This window comes from Leptodactylus fuscus, chromosome 6 (genome assembly GCF_031893055.1).
Source record: "Leptodactylus fuscus isolate aLepFus1 chromosome 6, aLepFus1.hap2, whole genome shotgun sequence".
In the NCBI taxonomy this organism is placed as follows: Eukaryota; Metazoa; Chordata; class Amphibia; order Anura; family Leptodactylidae; genus Leptodactylus; species Leptodactylus fuscus.
In genome coordinates this window covers 116,918,126-116,935,962 of record NC_134270.1, presented here as the reverse complement: position 1 = coordinate 116,935,962, position 17,837 = coordinate 116,918,126, and the positions used below count along the sequence as shown (strand labels likewise).

The following is a 17,837-nucleotide window of genomic DNA, read 5'->3' as shown; positions in this document are numbered from 1 at the left end:
CGTCTTTCTGCACAATTACAGTGACGTTTTTGATGGATCTAATGACCTTTTCTTATGCCGTTTCCCATCATTTTTGCATCCATTCTGTTCTGTTTTTCCATTTCTGATGGTCTAGAGGCATTAGGTGTGCAACGATTTTTAAAAGGATTGTCCAGATTTTTTTTTTTTTAATTTTAGACCGGGGAAAGTGAAAATTAATTTTTTGAAACATACTCACCTGTCCCCGGAGCTCAGGTGTCTCACAGCTTGGTCCAGTCCTGTTTTCTTCTGCAGAAATCCCCACTGCACATGACTGCTGAGGCTAACTGGCAACCTTCCTGTGATGTCCCGTGTCCTTTCCTTAGGCCATTGATGCTGCTGATTGGGATACAGGACATCATGGCTGGTGAGGACGCCAGGTAACATAAAACAGCGGGGCAGCCGGAATGGACTGCACTGGGAGACACCGGAGCATCAGGGACAGGTGAGTATATTTAGAATTTTTCTTTTTTTAAAAAAAAAAAAAAATTCTTTATTTATATAAATTAAACTTAAATAACAAACAATACAAAAATGGCCACAAAAAAGCTGGAGCCTGAAAACAAGCTGTATGAGGAACAGAAACACACCTTAGTGAAAGAGAAGACAGCTGGAGTGTTAGCAACGAGTGGGAGAAGGCAAATAAGACACAACAACAAACTCAAGCTAGTCTAAGAACGGAGTAACATAAAGAATGAGAAAACTCACTTTGGCAGGTTTCAGGGGCACACTGCAGTGTGCAACCCAAGAGCTGCAGAATCCTATTGGGGGGAGGTAGAACAACTACAGGTTGCTGCCCAGTCCCTGAGCCAAATTAAAAGACCCTGAAAGGCATTGTAAGAGGGGCCTAAATTATGGAGGGGCACCTGCGGAATTCTTCAAGGAGTCAGTACAAGTGGTAAAGCACAAGGAAACAGGAGGGCGAACATATACTATGACACTAGAGTCCCACAGGTGTAGGGGACTGAGAGAAGGAGATGCGCATCAGGGGGAGCTGCGGAACAAGGCAGGGGGGATTTACAGCGGTGGGGACCCGCGCAGACTCGTTTCCTCAGGGGAACCAACAGCGGAACAGATCAATCTGAGTACTAAAATAGGAGAAAGCATGGTGAGAGTTGTCAGTATAAACAAACTAGAGAAGAAGCAGTTAAAGGCTATGGACCAGACATTGTGAAAGGCAACACACAAACAAAAGTCTCTGTAAGGATCTAGCAGGAAAAAAGGAAAAAATTGGAAAGACCGCTCAGGAAGGCTGAGGTGATGCACTCTCCTCCAGGTTTCGTTGACTGGGCACGGCCAAGGTAGAAAATCACCCAGCAACTGAAGAAGATGGCAGAAGGAAATCCAGCCAGTCTGGTAGAGCCAAGCTGGGCAGGTCTAGGAACTTCGTCAGTGAAGACGTCTGATCAGGAGATTGTAAAGAAAACATTGCGACACAGTGAATTTGAAGATGAAAAGAATGGCCCCATCTGTGAGTAACTCCAGCTTCAACAATGGTGCATAAGACCGGTTTAAGGGTTCTGCGTATCACCAGAGTGCATCAACAAACATCAGGAAAGAGTTGTACAGGAAAGCCCTTGAAAAGATCAGGACCTTTCCACCAGGCCGTTTGTCTTCTTTCTCTTTAAAAAAGTGAACACGGCAGAGAACACAGGTTCTGCCTGGGACCCAGCACACGTTGAACTCTGTCAATGTTAACTTCAGGTTCAGCAGGACGAGAGAAGACAGAAGTTACCGCTGAACGAAGCTCTGCTGGAGGGACAGTCTCAGGAACACCCCATAGTTTCATATTGTTACGACGACCTCTATTTTTTTGTTAATTCACTTGCAAAAGGAGAGACTTGTTGAAAGCTCATTGAGTAGTCAGAAATTGCTCCACTGTAGAAAGCCACTGATCGAGCAAAGTGATCTGCTGCTGTTGAGTAGAAAGCTGCGTAGACAGGGAGTTAAACTCTGACTTGAACTCGAGGATAATATGCTCCTGCTTGGCCTCAACTCTACGTACAACAGTTCCCAAATCTGCCCTAGTGGGAAGGGAACTCAGAAGAGTCCAAGAGTCCATGAGTTTGAGATGTAGCAATTTGCAGCTAGGTGAAACAGGGTCAGGCCACGAGGAGTCAGAAAGGTCCGATGAGGATGGCGTGCGGAGAGCTGCTGGAGTGGACACTGAGTCAATGCAAGAGGTTCTAAGACCAGCAAAGGTATCAGGAGGCAAGACGGCATGACAGCCCAGGTGCACTTCTACGCCCAATACAGGGCCTATGGCGGGATCCGTGTTAAGGGTGAAGGCTGGAGGGGCCCTGGTTAGTGAGTGTAAATGCAGACCAGTGTCCTCTCTGTGTGGACCAGCAGAGTTCTTGTGTAGAGACCAGGGGGGCTGGAGTACCCCCAGGCTCAGGTGAACCCTGGAGCGGTCTGGCTCCCCGCTCAGGTGTCGTATGCAGCTTGGGGATCAGTGCAGTACGAAAGGCAGCTCCAGGACATTGGTTGTGAACCCCCAGGGGTGGAGATGGCAGTAGGGCACCACACTGCAGAGACCAGGATATATCAGAAAAGGGGCTTCTAAGGGATCACGGCCATTATTTTATACCTGTCCGGGTATGGCTGTCACAGGAAGGAGGGAGGGAATGTGCAGATCCACGTGATCCAGTCCAAGTTCCGCTTGGAGGGAAGGCAAGGACTCTGGCAGCACACCAGGTGATGAGCAGAGGAGCGGTGAGGCCAGTAAGGCAGAGCGCAGGGGCACAGTGAGGGAGGTGGAAGCAGGCGCCATCTTGGAGCTGCCGGCTGGCAGTGAAGATGAGATTGCAGGCTTCGGTAGACATGAGGTCCGATGCCTGGAAACCAAAGATGAGGAGCCCCTGCATCCTACACGATGTACCATGGCTGTAGCAGCAGGAATCAGCTGTTCAGACCCAGTTATGAAGAGGTAAATGGTCCAGGAACCAGGAGCTTCTAAAAGATACGTCTGCACACCTACATGTTCAGTCCGCGCCCCCCAAATTTTTCCGTTTGTAACAGAAGTAAAAATGGATGTAAAAAAAATGGATATGTGAATAGACGCATTGAATTCACGTGAATTCACGTCACACAGCAGCATTAAATTCAATTCAAGTCAATAGGGGTATTCAAATGACCATTATTTTGATAGTTGGCAATGTGTCTTTTCACATGGCTTTTTTTTGACGCGCCATAGACAATTGAAGAGACCCAATGACATACATATGTTGTATAATGGACATGTGATGGCCATTTTAAAGACAGCCATTACATGGCTTTTATTCACTGAGGTTAGGTCCCTGAAAAATGTCATGGCCAGGTGAATAAAGCCATAAATTCTGTACAGACTGTATTGGCCTTTAATAATTCAAACAATTATACCTATTCTCAAAATGTCATTACACCCTCCAGCCAAGAATATACAAATATTGGCAAATAATATCTAAAATATCACACAATGTATCATACCTTAGCTATTTATATTTACAACGAGACTACACTACTACTACTACTAGTACTACTGCTACTACTACTACTACTGCTGCTACTAGTATTAGTAATATCACAATTTTCAAGTAGTTAGCACATGGTAAAACCAAAAGCACAGACACATGATTCTGCATCTTACCACTCTCCCAGTTCAAGTATTTTAGTGGTGATCCATCAGACCACTGCCAGCCTCCATTAACATTAATGTCATTGAGTCCTATCCAGAGAGTGGAACTATAACCGGTTAGGAGGCCTATGAGGAAAGATTGCAGAAAAATAAGTTATGAGTTATGAGAATGCAGAAAAATATAATATGAGATCTGCACACGTCCTATGGAATTGTTAATACTGCAGGAAATACATAGGTGAATGAAACAATGACTCCATACTTGGCACTTTGCTAACAGGTGGCTTGTCGTTGAGTGAATAGGAGCATCGGCCCTGACAAGTTCACCATCATTTTGTTTTATGTTATGTGCAAATAAACTGTTGGTGCACTCGGGTTGTACTTTTTGCTCTCAAAGCACCACTTTGGCAGCTCTGACCCTCTCCTCTCATGTCTGCACTGTCCTGTGCTCTGATGTCAGAGACCCCCCTTATAGAGATCAACTGGGGTGGCACAGACATGAGAGGGAAGAGGTCAGAGGACAAATATTTGCATCACAGCCGCTTAGTCTCATTGTTTTAAAAATGGCCATGTGATGACTATTTATCACATTCATGTGAATTAGGCCTACGCAGTAGTGGTAAATTTAAAGTGAGCTAATATTTCATTATTATACATATCTAACAGCCTCCATGTATACGGTATTAGACCTGTACATTGGGCCCTGCTCATATCTGCTTATGGGCGGGTTCACACCTGCACCTTGTCTCTGGTTTGCAGGTTTCCGTCTTCTGCCTGAGAAACTGGACAGGATACGGAAATCGGCAGTCAGTTTTCAAACCCATTAATTTGAATGCGTTTGCAAAGTGTCCGCCTGTGAGCGCCTTCTGTCTCTCTGGTGCAAAACCATTTTTTTTTAACCGGACACAAAGTCCAGACATGCAGGACTTTGCGTCCAGTTAAAAAAAAAAAAAATTGGTTTTGCCACGGAGACCAGAAGACACTCCCGGGCGCTCACGGGTGGACACTGTCTGCCAGGTTTCCGTCTCCTGTCCGGTTTCTCGGGCAGAAGACGGAGAGCCACAAAGTGGAGACCAGGCGCAGGTGTGAACCCGTCCTTAGAAGCTCTTTACAAACCTGGTACTATGGATTATTTTACCTCTGAAGAGAATATTGCTACACGCAGCACTATATCTTTTTCTGTCCAAACAATGGAGACCAGGGCAGTCTGAATAAAGAGAGTAATGCTATTTTTCCTGGTAAAATAACAAAGATCATGATGGAATCTGTTGGGTCTGTTATAAACAGACATAATAGCACAAGTGTGAATAGAGCCAATTGTTGTAGCTTAACATAACTAACCATATTGTCTATATGCAACATAAAACCTAAATATACAGCCGTCTGTTACTAATCCAACACGGCCCAACCCACCGTTAATATATGTCTGTTCATGTATCTCATTGATGCTGAGGAGATTGGCATCTTGCTGTAAGCAACTGGTCCAAGCTTCTGCCCATGAGAGCGCAGACTGGAAATTAAACTGGTAACAGCTGTTGGTTAGCGGATCCTTGTCCCAGAATGCTTCACAGTCAGGGCCTGAACAGACACAAAATAAGAATACAATTACCAGTCTGAGAAATGAGCACTCAATTACATTACATCTTCCCAGGAAGTCAAGCTAAGCCCATTAAACCATCTGAACAAACAGCGATATACAGTAGATAAGATCTGCACATTCCAGGGTTTCATTGTACAAGTAATGTATGTATTTTATACCTCTAGTTCACACAGAACAGCCAAAGCTAAACAATAAAGTATAGCATGATTGATGGTGTTACTGCTGGAGAATCCAGTGAAAATGTTACCAAGACACATTGTAAGTGACAAATATCAGCACAATAGATACTGCGGCACAAATTATGTAGACAGGCGGTGTCTAATGGGAGAAAATGAAAGAGGCAAAAACAGGCTGCAAACTGAATGTTTCTAAAGTCATTTTATGATCAAGACATACATTTGCTGGATTGGAACAAAAATGAATCATTACGAACAGACAGAAATGAGCCCGTATTTCATATACTCCGTGAAATAAGAAGTAACTAGAGAATATACACATCCAAACACGTCCTGCAGATTGGTACAAATGGATGCAAAAAGTAAAATAAACTTATATTTATTATGTATTTGGAGGGCAATTAAATCATTCTGCCTTAACCCCTTGAGGACACAGCGGTTTTCCATTCCTTTTTTTATATTATTTTTATTTTTGTCTTCCCAGCTTCCAAGAGCCATAACTTTTTGATTTTTCTATCGACATAGCAACAAAAGGGCTTGATTTTAGCTGAACTAGTTACAATTTTTAATGGCACCATATTAAACATTAAGAAAAAAATATTTGTGGTTGAAGGGAGAAAAAAAACGTCAACACTGTTGATTGGATTTTTTTTCACAGTGGATTGTGCAGAAAAAATGAAATGTCAGCTTTATTCTGTGGTTCCTTTATAGCCTTTCACATCCATATATATATATATATATATATATATATATATATATATATATATATATATATGGACTATTTTTTGTGGGGCAGGGAAGTTTGAACTGTCATTTGGGGTTTTTTATTTCATTTTGGGTAGAAACCTGACTAAAATATGATTTTGGGGTATTGTAATTTTTTTTTCCCACTGGGTCTTGCTGGGCAGTCTGTTCAATGACTATGTAAGCCTTCATACATTATATCCTTTATAGCTGGGAATAATATTCCATCTGTGATCACACAAGAAACCAGTAGATACAAGCACATAAAAGACGTTTCTTAGGGTATGTTCACACATCAGTATGCCATCCGTCCATTTGAATTCAGTTTGACACTTCAAAACGGACTGATGCACATACTTATTGTATACTGACACCTTTTTATGCTGATAGCAAACCGCTCTCCTTCCCCTAGAGGACAGATAAGGGGATTAAAAGTAGCAATTGTAAACAGAATAGAGATAAGGAGGACATAAGGACATTTATTATATCTCCTTATCTTTACTTTGTTTACAATTGCTACTTTTAATCTCCTTATCTGTCCTCTAGGGGATGGAGAACGTTTGCTATCAGCATAAAAAGGTGTCAGTATACAATCAGTATGTGCATCAGTCCGTTTTGAAGTGTCAAACTGAATTCAAAGGGACGGTTGGCATACTGATGTGTGAACACAGCATAACATTGTAAGGCTCCATTCACACAGAGTAACGCCAGGCGTCATTTGTGTGTAATTTGTGTGTCTTTTACGGCCGTCATAAAACATTTACATAGAGTTCTATAGGAAAAGACGGCCGTCATTTACGGACGTCATTTACGGCCGTCATTGTAATGACGGCCGTAAATGACGGCCGTAAATAACGGACGTCTTTTCCTATAGAACTCTATGTAAACGTTTTATGACGGCCGTAAAAGACACACAAATTACACACAAATGACGCCTGGCGTTACTCTGTGTGAATAGAGCCTAAGGTGTGAGATTTGCTCAATGTTCAGTCTTTTGCACATAGCAACAGTTTGTAGACATATTTGTGCAGTCTGTGAGGAGAATCAACCCCTTAGGGCTCGTTCACATCTGCGCCCGGTCTCCGTTCTGCAGGTTTCCGTTTCCTGCACAAAACAGAGCAGGAGACGGAAACCTGCAGGAGTCTCTCTCACTCATTCATTTGAATGGGTGAGAAAGCTGTCCAGCAGTGAGTGGCGGTGAGCGTTTTATGCTCTCCGCCGCAAAACCGGATTTTTTAATCCGGACACAGAGTCGGACATGCAGTACTCTGTGTCCGGATTAAAAAAACCAGTTTCGCAGCGGAGAGCATAAAACGCTCACCGCTGTTCACGGCCAGACCCGGTCTGTGGTTTCCGTCTTCTGGCATGTAGAAGACGGAAAGCACAGAACGGAGGGCTGAACGCAGGTGTGAACCTAGCGTCACACTTACTGTCTATTCTACCATTAAAACCTTTTTTTTGTGTGGATAAGACGTCGGAATAGCCTTTAGAAAAGCTATTTGTCTCTTACCTTTAGACGTGGTCACTGCTGCGCCGTTCCTTAGAAATACCGTTTTTATCGGTATGTAAATGAGTTCTCTCACAGCAATGGGGCGGGCCTCAGCGCTCAAACAGCGATGGGGGCGTCCCCACCGCTGCCATAGAATTGTCTCCAGCGCCGCCTCCTTCGTCCACAGTGTCATCTTCAATGTCTTCTTCCGGCGCAGGGTCGTAACCTCTAGGCCTCGGGCCTTGGGCAGAGCAGACTGCGCAGGCACACAGGCCATGGGAAAATGGCCACTTGCACAGTATTGTTAGCGGCCATTTTCCTGTGGCCTGTGCGCCTGCTCAGTCTGCTCTGCTCAAGGCCCGAGGCCTAGAAGTTACAAGCCTGCGCTGGAAGAAGACATTGAAGATGACACTGCGGACGAAGAAGGAGGTGGCGCTGGAGACACTTCTCTGGCAGTGGTGGGGACGCCCTCATCGCTGTTTGAGTGCTGGGGCCCGCCCACATTGCTGCGAGAGAACTCATTTGCGTAAAAACCAGTATTTCTAAGGAAGGGCGCAGCGGAGACCACGTCTAAAGGTAAGAGACGAATAGCCTTTCTAAAGGCTATTCCGACGTCTTACCCACAAAAAAAAAAGTTTTAATGGTAGAATCCCTTTAAAGTTCCTTGCACTAGGTACGTCCCTTCTAGCTAATTTGCTGTTCTCCTCTTTAGTTGCCAAGGAAGTTTATTCTTAGACCTGATTCACATCTGCGTTCAGTATTCCGTTCAGGGAGTCCGCATGGGGACCCCCCTCGAATAGAATACCAAACACAATGCTAAGCACGGAAAACACATTGACCCCATTATAGTCTATGGGGTCTGTGTGATTTCATAAGCTCACTGTTTGTCATTGCATTTGGTATTCCAGTCATGGGGTTCCCAGGCGGACTTCCCGAATGGAATACCGTACACATATGTGAGCCAGGCTTAAGAATAGACTTCCTTGGCAACTAAAGAGGTGAACAGCAAGTTAGCTAGAAGGGACGTACCTAGTGCAAGGAACTTTAAAGAGATTGTTCAGGCAGAAAGTATCCACATTTTTAATCAAAGTGCATTATATTTTGGTCCAGAATCATGAAATGAGACTAACTTGTCTGAAAAGTTAATGATCACTCGTAAGTACAAAAATCTGTGCTAATTAACTTATTAAAGGCTTGTTCCAAAACATTTTTTTATTATTTTAAACTGCAGCTAGGCCTATAAACAAAACAAATAGGACTCCTCTCTTCCCGAGGCTCTGTTTCCAGTGGCGGGCGCTCCATTCTTCTGTATCCAGGTCCCCTGGCTGATATACTAGTGACAAGGGGACGACTGCAGCCAATCACAGGCCTTAAGAGTGACTCCTTCACAAACAGAAAGTGAAGACTGGCTATATATAACATGGCCATTTATTCATTTTAAGGGTATCATGTAAGCAAATTTTTCACCTGCATCAAAAAATAGCTGGGCAGAACTGTTTTAGCTCCACTATGCCACAGATACCTATTTATGTTCATAGAGGTCATGAAAGCCGACATATCTGAAGTTTTTATTTTATTTTAGATCTTGTATCTGTAAAAAAATGGAGACTCTGTATAGTTTTGCCACATGTCTCAACTTCATGCACCTCTGTGAGTGTGACAAAGGACAGTGGAGATGGGGATTAATGAAATCACAGCTGAAAAAGTTCACATATTCTTTATTTCAAAACAGAACTCAAACTTACTTTTTACAGGACAGAAACCCCACTTTTCATCTTTGCCGTAGTCAACAGTGGTTGCACACCAAAGATGGCCGTCTTCTCGTCCTGTGCTGGTGCAACTATAAAACCACTGATTGTCATATTTAAAAGGGATGGCGCAGGGACGGCCATTGGAATTTCCTTGGATAGTGTAAATATCTGTAAAAATGAAGGGAAGATTTAATAGATTTAATACTAGGTTCAATAAAGCATTAAATGGGTTGTCCGAGATAAAATCTAATCCCCACACTAATCTAAACACCCTCCCCACATCTACTTTCTAAATAACATAACTTATCAAAAATGTATATTTACCCATATCCCTGGGACTGTAATGTATCCGTCCCAGAGACATTTGCTGGTTATCCAGTGAAGATCTGTTTCCCAGTTTCCGGAAACGGAATGTCACTACTACTCCCCCCCTCATCCACTCCAGCATGTTTACTTCTCTTCTTTCTGGACTTCTTTCTGCAGGACGGATCCAGACTGTTTTCTGACTGCCGGTGCATGTTATAGTCCCAGTGCTGCTTTGTGCTCTTCAGCCAATTACCAACCTCTACTGCGCTGCTCCCATGCCTGCGCAGAACAGGTGGGTCATCAGCTGCAGAGAACAGAGCAGCACTGGGACATTAGCACACACTGGCAGAATCAGAAAAGAGGGAGGGGCTGTCCTGCCGGAAGAAACCTGGAAGGAAGAGAGGTAAGAGGTGAGTAGGTAGGGAAGGGCTTTTAGTGGGTGGGATAACTAGAGAGACAGGGAGAGGTTGTATGGGAAGGAGAGGGGAGTGAGCGAAAGAGTAAGGTGGGTAGTGAGGTAAGAAGGAGCTACTGTGGATGTTACAAAGCAGGAAACTGAACCATGTAAACAAATGCAGAAGATACCAGGAGCTCCCAGAGACACCAAGAAATCACTCAAAACACGGCTAAAGGTATATGGGTGCATTTATTAACCCATTAATAGCACTAACAGACTTTTTTTAAAAAATGCACAGAAAAACTGTTTAAGATAGGGGAACTCTGGGGAAGACGGGACAATTCAAGTAGGAGGTAAATAAGGTTCTGTTTAAACTCCCATTGCTTACGCCCAATATTCTGCCAAAGGAGCTGAACAAGAAAAAGAATATGAGCGCCATATTGTTATTTACCTGTCAAAACAGTACAGCATTTTTGAGAGATTATTGACAGATATTCCATTAATGCAGGCTTAAGTAACATGGCTCATAATTACTTGTCTTACTTCTTCTATTTACATGGAGATTCAGGCCTTACAGGGATTGAAAGAAATATATTGGACTGCTAGAATCCATGGGATCCCTGTTTTTCAATAACAGCAACCATGATGGTCTTCCAGACGTCACATGGATGTCATGAGAGAACATCTGAATTCTCTTCTTTGTATTAATACAAGATGTTTAAAGTGTAGTCTAGACTGATTTAAAGGGGTTGTGCAGGACTAGAAAACATGGCTGATTTCTTCATCTCAGAAAGTGACATTACATTCGTTGGTCACATAGTCCTACTGCAGTTCAATCTCATTCATTTTAATGGGAATGAGCTATAGCACTGCCGTGGACATGAGGTCACTTCTTCTTCAAAAGGTCATTTTCTTACAATATATTATCTTCAAAACTTTGAAATGATCGCTTCCTTTCCCTCCCTCCCTATCTTGCACAACGACATGTACAAATTCTTGCCCATAAAAATTAAGGCGGTATTTTCGGATACCATTTTCTTATATCTACCGTAGATGTCTCATGTAAGGTAAATATCTGGAAATGCTGTTCAAAGCTCAGAACAGAGGCTCAGGCTAGGTAGCCACCACAATATATAATATTGTGTATTATACAGTGGTAACATAGTAGGATAGAGTTGGATAAAGACACAAGTCCATCCTGTCCAACTTATAAACCTACCATGTTGTTCCAGAGGAAGGCAATAGAAACATGAGTTAGATGCCAATTCCCCAATCAGAGGAAAACATTATTTTCCAACTTCAAGTATAGCAATTGGACTGGATCAACATTGTATCCCAAAAATTCTAATTCCCACAACCTGTGATAGTTTTATTTTTGACGAAAAACTATACCCTAGCCATGAGCATCTTTTCCTCTCTATTATCAATAGAGAGGGAAATGCCACAATGGTAATTTTACCCAGTATTTTATTATTTAATACATAAATACAAAATACTACAAATTATGTTTTAGTATAGATATAGTAAAAAATTATACATATACAAATGATGTAGAAATAACTGTTTCTACACAAACTACAGTGCCCAATATTACATTGTATATGAAACACCTATAAATATGTGTGTGTGTGTGTGTGTGTGTGTGTGTAGTACTGTACAAAAGTTTTAGGCAGACTTAGAAAAAATGCTGCAAAGCAAGAAAGCTTTCACAAATAAAAGTGTTAATGAAGTGAGTGAACAAAAGAGAATTGTAAATGAAATCAATATTGGTGTGACCATTCTTTGTCTTCATAACAGTATCAGTTCTTCTAGGTACACTTGCACACCAGACAGTTTTTGAAGGAAATTGGCAGGGAGGTTGTTCCAAACCTAGGAGAATTTAACCCCAGATGTTCTGTGGATCTACGTATGCTTAAATTCTTCTGTCTGTTCATGTTATACCAACCAGGCTGGATGCTGTTGAGATCAGGAACCTTAAAAGGGTGGTCACACCAAATATTGATTTGAGTTAGATTTCTATTTGCTGAGCATGTACATAAGACTTTAGCTGAACCCACTGATTTTGATGGGTCCTGCTGACCATCTAGTGTGTATGGGGACCTCATGAATGATGATTCATCCCTAACAGCAGATGTCAAAGAGAAAAAGGTTACACAGTAACTTCAACTGCCTATTTCTTATATTCCAAAAGTAATAAGCTTTCAGCAATGAAGACTGGCTGTAGTTTTATCCCCTATCCAATTCAGTAATGGTGCGCTGCTCTTTTGAGCCAAGTGTGCATGTTAATAAAAGCACTGGGAGAGTATGCCGACAGCGTTTTATGGGAAGGGTCTTCAGCCTATGCTCCCATGTTACTACTACACAGTCAAGTTTGCATTAAGGCCTGTATATGAAATTGCATCTTTTTGCACATATGAATTATTCGCAAAATTGTGATGGTAAAACTTTCATGCAAACCAAATCAGTTCTGTAGGTCCTTACCTCGAAATGCAGCAGAACAAATGCTTCGGTTAGTTCCAAACATTAGCCACTGGCTTTTAGCTCTAGCTGGTGGCACATGTAAGCCGGTGGCATTAGAGGTCTGTGGTAGAAGAGCAGCATTGAAGGTGTCTATAAAGAACTCACATCTCCCAATAAAGAAAAGGTTCTCATCACATTGGTAGGTAGAGAGTGTATTCAGTGAGTAGTTGGTAACAGATATGAGGCATTGGAAGTTGCCAAGATTGAAGAGTCGCCTTTTCGAAACCCAAATCCATTGTTGTGCTGGTGAACTGGTGTTACACGGTCGGGTGACACGAACCACAGAGTCCTGAACCTCAAGACATCCTTCAACATCAGGGCTGTATATAAGAAATGGAGCTTGGTCTAGGCAAAATAAGAAACAAGAGATCACTATGTAAATACGTAAATTCCAGGTAGGGTTAAGTTCAGGTCTCATAGTCAAAATTTTTTGAAACCTTGAGGAAAAGTCCAAAAGGACCTGCAATGTCTTAGGCCCAGTTCATATCTGCATTCGGTATTCTGTTTCCGCAAACGGAAAGCTATACACATTAAAAAGTGGTTACCTAAAAAACCACATGGACCTCATGGGGTAGGTGGGGTTTTCGTACAAAACATGCGGATAGAAAAGTGCTGCTTGCAATACTTTTAGTAGCAGGGTGTATGTGTTTACTGAATTTACCAGTCTGACCTTAATGCCAGGAGCAGAAGTCCTGCTATCATAGTTATCTATGATGATACCGTAGGAGTGCCTGTCTGCCAGAGACTTGCTGTGCCGTACTGTAATTGGCATACACCTATGGCACCCGGGCACAATCAGAGCAGGTTTTTTGTCTCCAAATAAAAATAATCATTTTTTTATATTTTGACTGCAAGATTCAGCAAAATGTGGAAGAAGTGAATTAAACTAACTTTACAAAAAAATAAAATCCCTTTAAGGGGCACCAAACTACCAACTTCTTGACATCATGCATACATTTCTGGATTCCATTTTACTTTAGCGGAAAGGAAAAAAAATACATACTCAGGAAATGGTGTTCAGAGCGAACTCCTAGATGACATACAGAAAAGCTGAACCTTTCATATAGGTCAAAGCTATTATGTGCAAATGTGAAGTAGGACTTTAACCTACCCACACAGTGACAATGACTTTGTAGAAGTAACCAGTATTCAGGGAACAATAACTACCAAATCACTAGCAGGGTCAAAGCTGGAAAGCAAGGGTGCAAGTGATTTCCACTGTGGACTTACAGGGAAACTAGGGAAACTACTAGCATTTCCATAGGTATAATTGAAATGCTGCGAATAACAAAACCGTGACAGTTTTGGAAATCGCAGTACTTCTGCTGTGCATACTTCTCTGCAATGTGTGGATGGGATTTGCTAGAATCCCATCCACTTTGCAGGTACTGTAAAATGCCGCAGTCACGTCCACGGCTACCTGGTACCCCGGTCTATAGGGGATATCCAGGTTTTAACATTGATGGCCTATTCGTAGACAGACACCCAGAACCACCCCAGGTGACCAGTACCAAGACAGTTCAGTTCTTTGTAATGTTTGTATACCTCGAGCCACGCTGCATACTTGCTATACAAACTGCAGTGGCAAGTGTAGATACTGCAACATAAGGCCTTAGTCCATTCCATAGTTTTTCCCTGGTGATAATATCTGATCCCTGGAGGTAATGTTAAAGGCATAATCTACATGAAAGTACCTGTAAAGAGATGTACACATGACGATGTGCGTTTCACATGTCCATGATTGAATAACGCAGACAGCACACAGATGTCATGTGTCGCCCGTACTTTCACAGTCACATTCATTCAGCAAATGAGCTGAGCTGCAATACCAAACACAGCCATTGCACAGATGTACATCACCGTGCTTGGTAAGTACCGGAATACTGCAGCCCCTTCAAATAGCTGAATAGCTAGGAAGCTGGCTCATTTTTAATTGATGACCCATTCCAATGATAGATCAGGTTATAAATCTGGGAAAACTACTTTAGGCTAAGGCCCCACATTGCGAAAACACAGCATTTTTTTGTTGCGTTGCGGAGCCAAAGTCAGGAGTGGATTTAACAAGATGGAAATGTCTAAATACTTCCTTTATAGTCTCTATTCCTTCTTAAGCCATTCCTGACTTTGACTCAAAAAATGCAGCAAAATCTTCAACAAAAAAACACTACAGTTCTGCAAAGTGAGGCTTTAGGCTAACAAAGGATTTTGCCCCTTCATTCTAAAACCTTAGTGGGTGGCCCTGACATCAGGCATTCCCATAACTGAAGGTATATACTAGCGATAAGCCATGTTAATATTGAAAAAACCCTATTCAAAGGTCACAGGGCCCTAAAATATAGTTGTGATATAGTTGCTTTAGAGTAATAAATTGCATATAAGGAGCACTTGCCTGAGTCTTGTTCCTGGCAGTGGGCATCTTTTCAGAGCCATTTTAAGTATTTTGTGAACAGGAAAGAATTTAATGCCACACACAACGTTGCAAAGAAGTGTAAATGTGTCTGGAAGGTTACATGACTGTGGCAAGGGTTAATTTATACACAACCTCCTTCTCCCATGTGTCTGTAACAGAGATTGAGGGATTTAAAAAGCCTGTCCCTAGGACAAAATCACACCCATCTCGAAGAGAAGTGGAGAACACAGATCCTATTATATCACAAGTGACCACAGAGCTGACCCACTAGGGAGCTTGTAAAAACCTTGGCTGTGTTTGGTGGGGTGTGAGGGAGGAGACAGAATGAGGTCAAGAGCCTGATGTGTTACTAAACATGAGGGCAGCCTATTAAATCATTTCAACAGTTAACTATTTAATCGCCCGAATTCACCTAAAAAGAGACTTATTGCGGATTATTTCCACATATATACACAAGACTACAGGGGCCAAGTAAAAATAATTTAAAAAGTTGACACATTCTTCTTTTATTCATTGCAAACCCAGGAATAACCATTAACGGTCCAGTGCAGATGATGTGTTCAGAAGACTACATGATGAAATTACAATACAATACAAATCTTTTTACATGAGAACCAATGAACGTATCCAGACCACAAAGGGTCTTTAACGGTTCAGAACCACTGCCTGATGGGCACCTGTGGGGCCTTTGCCCATTGCTTTATATAGTTATGTATTACATAAATCTCTGTTTAGACTTAACAAAATAATAACATGAAATCATTTCCAACCTAACATGCCCTCCCTATTTATACTAACTATAGTCCGTAAAATACCATATAGCTTATACTGCCACTGTCCTCCAGGCCACACGGTCAGTTCGTTGCTCTAACTATACGAGATAAACCAGATAAGTTACTTATAACTGCTCCAATATACAGTGGTGGACACAGACAACCAGTGGGATAGCGTGATGCTTTTGGGCCCCAATGCAAAATCTGTAACGGGGCCCCTAACCTTACCTTGTGCCTTTACAATAGTGGTATATTTTATGTAGCAGAGGGACCTTTGAGGCCCCCTCAGGATCCCAGGCTCAGTAGTAACTGTTACCTCTTCATGTTACATAGCTACGCCTTTGCAGACAGCAAATGACCCAAGTATTGTACAAGCCCTTTGCATCTCATAGCTCAGAGGTAATGAACTACTTTAAGTAAAGGTCCACCGAACTGGGCCTGCCATAAGGTGAATTTCTGAGCTGAATAGTAGATGAATGTGTCCAGTATTTACATATGTTAACACATGTTTGTAACGCCGCTTACTCCCAACCATTTCTACTTAGACCCGACGCGTTCTATTTGTGCCCTCTGACAGTAATGGTGCCCTCTTGTGTGTAACCTACAATGATGAAGCTTGCATAAAGTCTAATTTCCCCATAGTGCCCAGTCCACACAGTAAAATGCCCCCTTAGTGGCTTCTTGTTGCTGTACAATGATACTGACAGCGTTCAGAAGAAACACTGATCTCTAAGTCACTGTTCCTTTTGTACTGATGCAGGGCAGCAGGGATCAGCAATTGTCTGAGGACTACATAGCAGCATATTCACACTTATGCTTCTTCTGTGCAAGCAGTGGGGACGAGTGCTGATCCCCGCTGCTGCTACTGTGCTACAACAGTGCAAAAGGGACAGCATTTGGGAGATCAGCTTTGCTCCCAACTGCTGACATTGTCAATATGCAGCACCAAGGAAGGAACGATCCACCAGTTGAGTACCATTGATATAATTCAGTCGCTGTAAGTCTCTGTAACAAGTAATTGTAAACTATGTTTAATTCCTGACATGCAATCTAATAGACTGCAGGAAACTGCTTTTAGGCAAGGCCCCAAGTTGCGGAAAAGCTGCTTTTTTGTTTTAGATTTTGCTGCGCTTTTTTAAGGAATGGGAAATATATAGGAAGTTCTTATACTTCGCCTGTCCACACCTGGCTTTGGCTCTAAAAACCATAACAAAATCTGCGAAAAAAAAAAAAAAGAAGCAGCTTTTCTGCAACGTGGGCCTTGGTCTTAGGATTGTGGAGGGCTACTTACTGAGCACTCGTTCAGATGCACAGATTGCATGTCCACAAATGTGTATAGATATCCAACAGCTACATTGCTACTTCACTGCTTATAGGGCTTGTCCAGGACTTTTTTATGGCCAATACTTAGGATAGGTGATAAATGTATGATTGTGGGGGAGTGAAATCTGGCCACCATATAGATCAGTTGTTTGGGGCTTCTTCTGTTGCCAATGATGGAGCCGGAAGCAGATAGCTCTGCACCCTGTAGTGGTGACGCACAATTACTGCAACTCAGCTCTTATTGGTTTTAATGGAAGCTGAGCTGCAATAACGCCGCCTGACCACTTGACCACTATACAGTCTACAGAGCTATGCATGTCTGGCTCATTACACTGTACGGTTGAAGCAACACCAATCAGCTAATCCATTTATAAGGTGACTGTTACTCCCCCTTCCCTCACCAATCAAATATTTATGGTCTATCCTATGAACTGGATAACTCCTTTAACAGTGTAACCTCACTATAGGTCACTAGATTATGGGGATAACGTCCATCCCTAGGGAGAGACCACCTTTTCAGGTGTGTGGAGACTTATACAGCCATAGTTGCTCCACTGCAAGGGAACATGGGAGGAATATGCAAATCTGTCTCCCAAGATGTAAACAGGGAGACAGTCCCTCTGTTATGCTGCCCTCTATGGGAAGCACCCTGAACATCATGCCTGACTTTCCCAGAAGTCTTTAACCAGACAGAAACGGTGCCGTCCGTAGCTG

At 42.5% G+C, this 17,837-nt stretch overlaps 1 protein-coding gene across 2 annotated transcripts in view; it reads right to left on the bottom strand.

Moving 5' to 3' along the window:
* The window catches only part of MRC2 (mannose receptor C-type 2), a 60,753-nt gene that overhangs the window by 33,186 nt on the left and 9,730 nt on the right, over positions 1-17,837 (bottom strand). For both annotated transcript variants that reach the window (XM_075277119.1, XM_075277120.1), the window contains exons 2-5: positions 12,579-12,962; positions 9,389-9,562; positions 5,048-5,212; positions 3,647-3,760 (exon numbers count right to left, since the gene is read on the bottom strand). In XM_075277119.1, the coding sequence (XP_075133220.1) occupies positions 3,647-3,760; positions 5,048-5,212; positions 9,389-9,562; positions 12,579-12,962 (837 nt within the window). The remainder of the gene's footprint in view (positions 1-3,646; positions 3,761-5,047; positions 5,213-9,388; positions 9,563-12,578; positions 12,963-17,837) is intronic.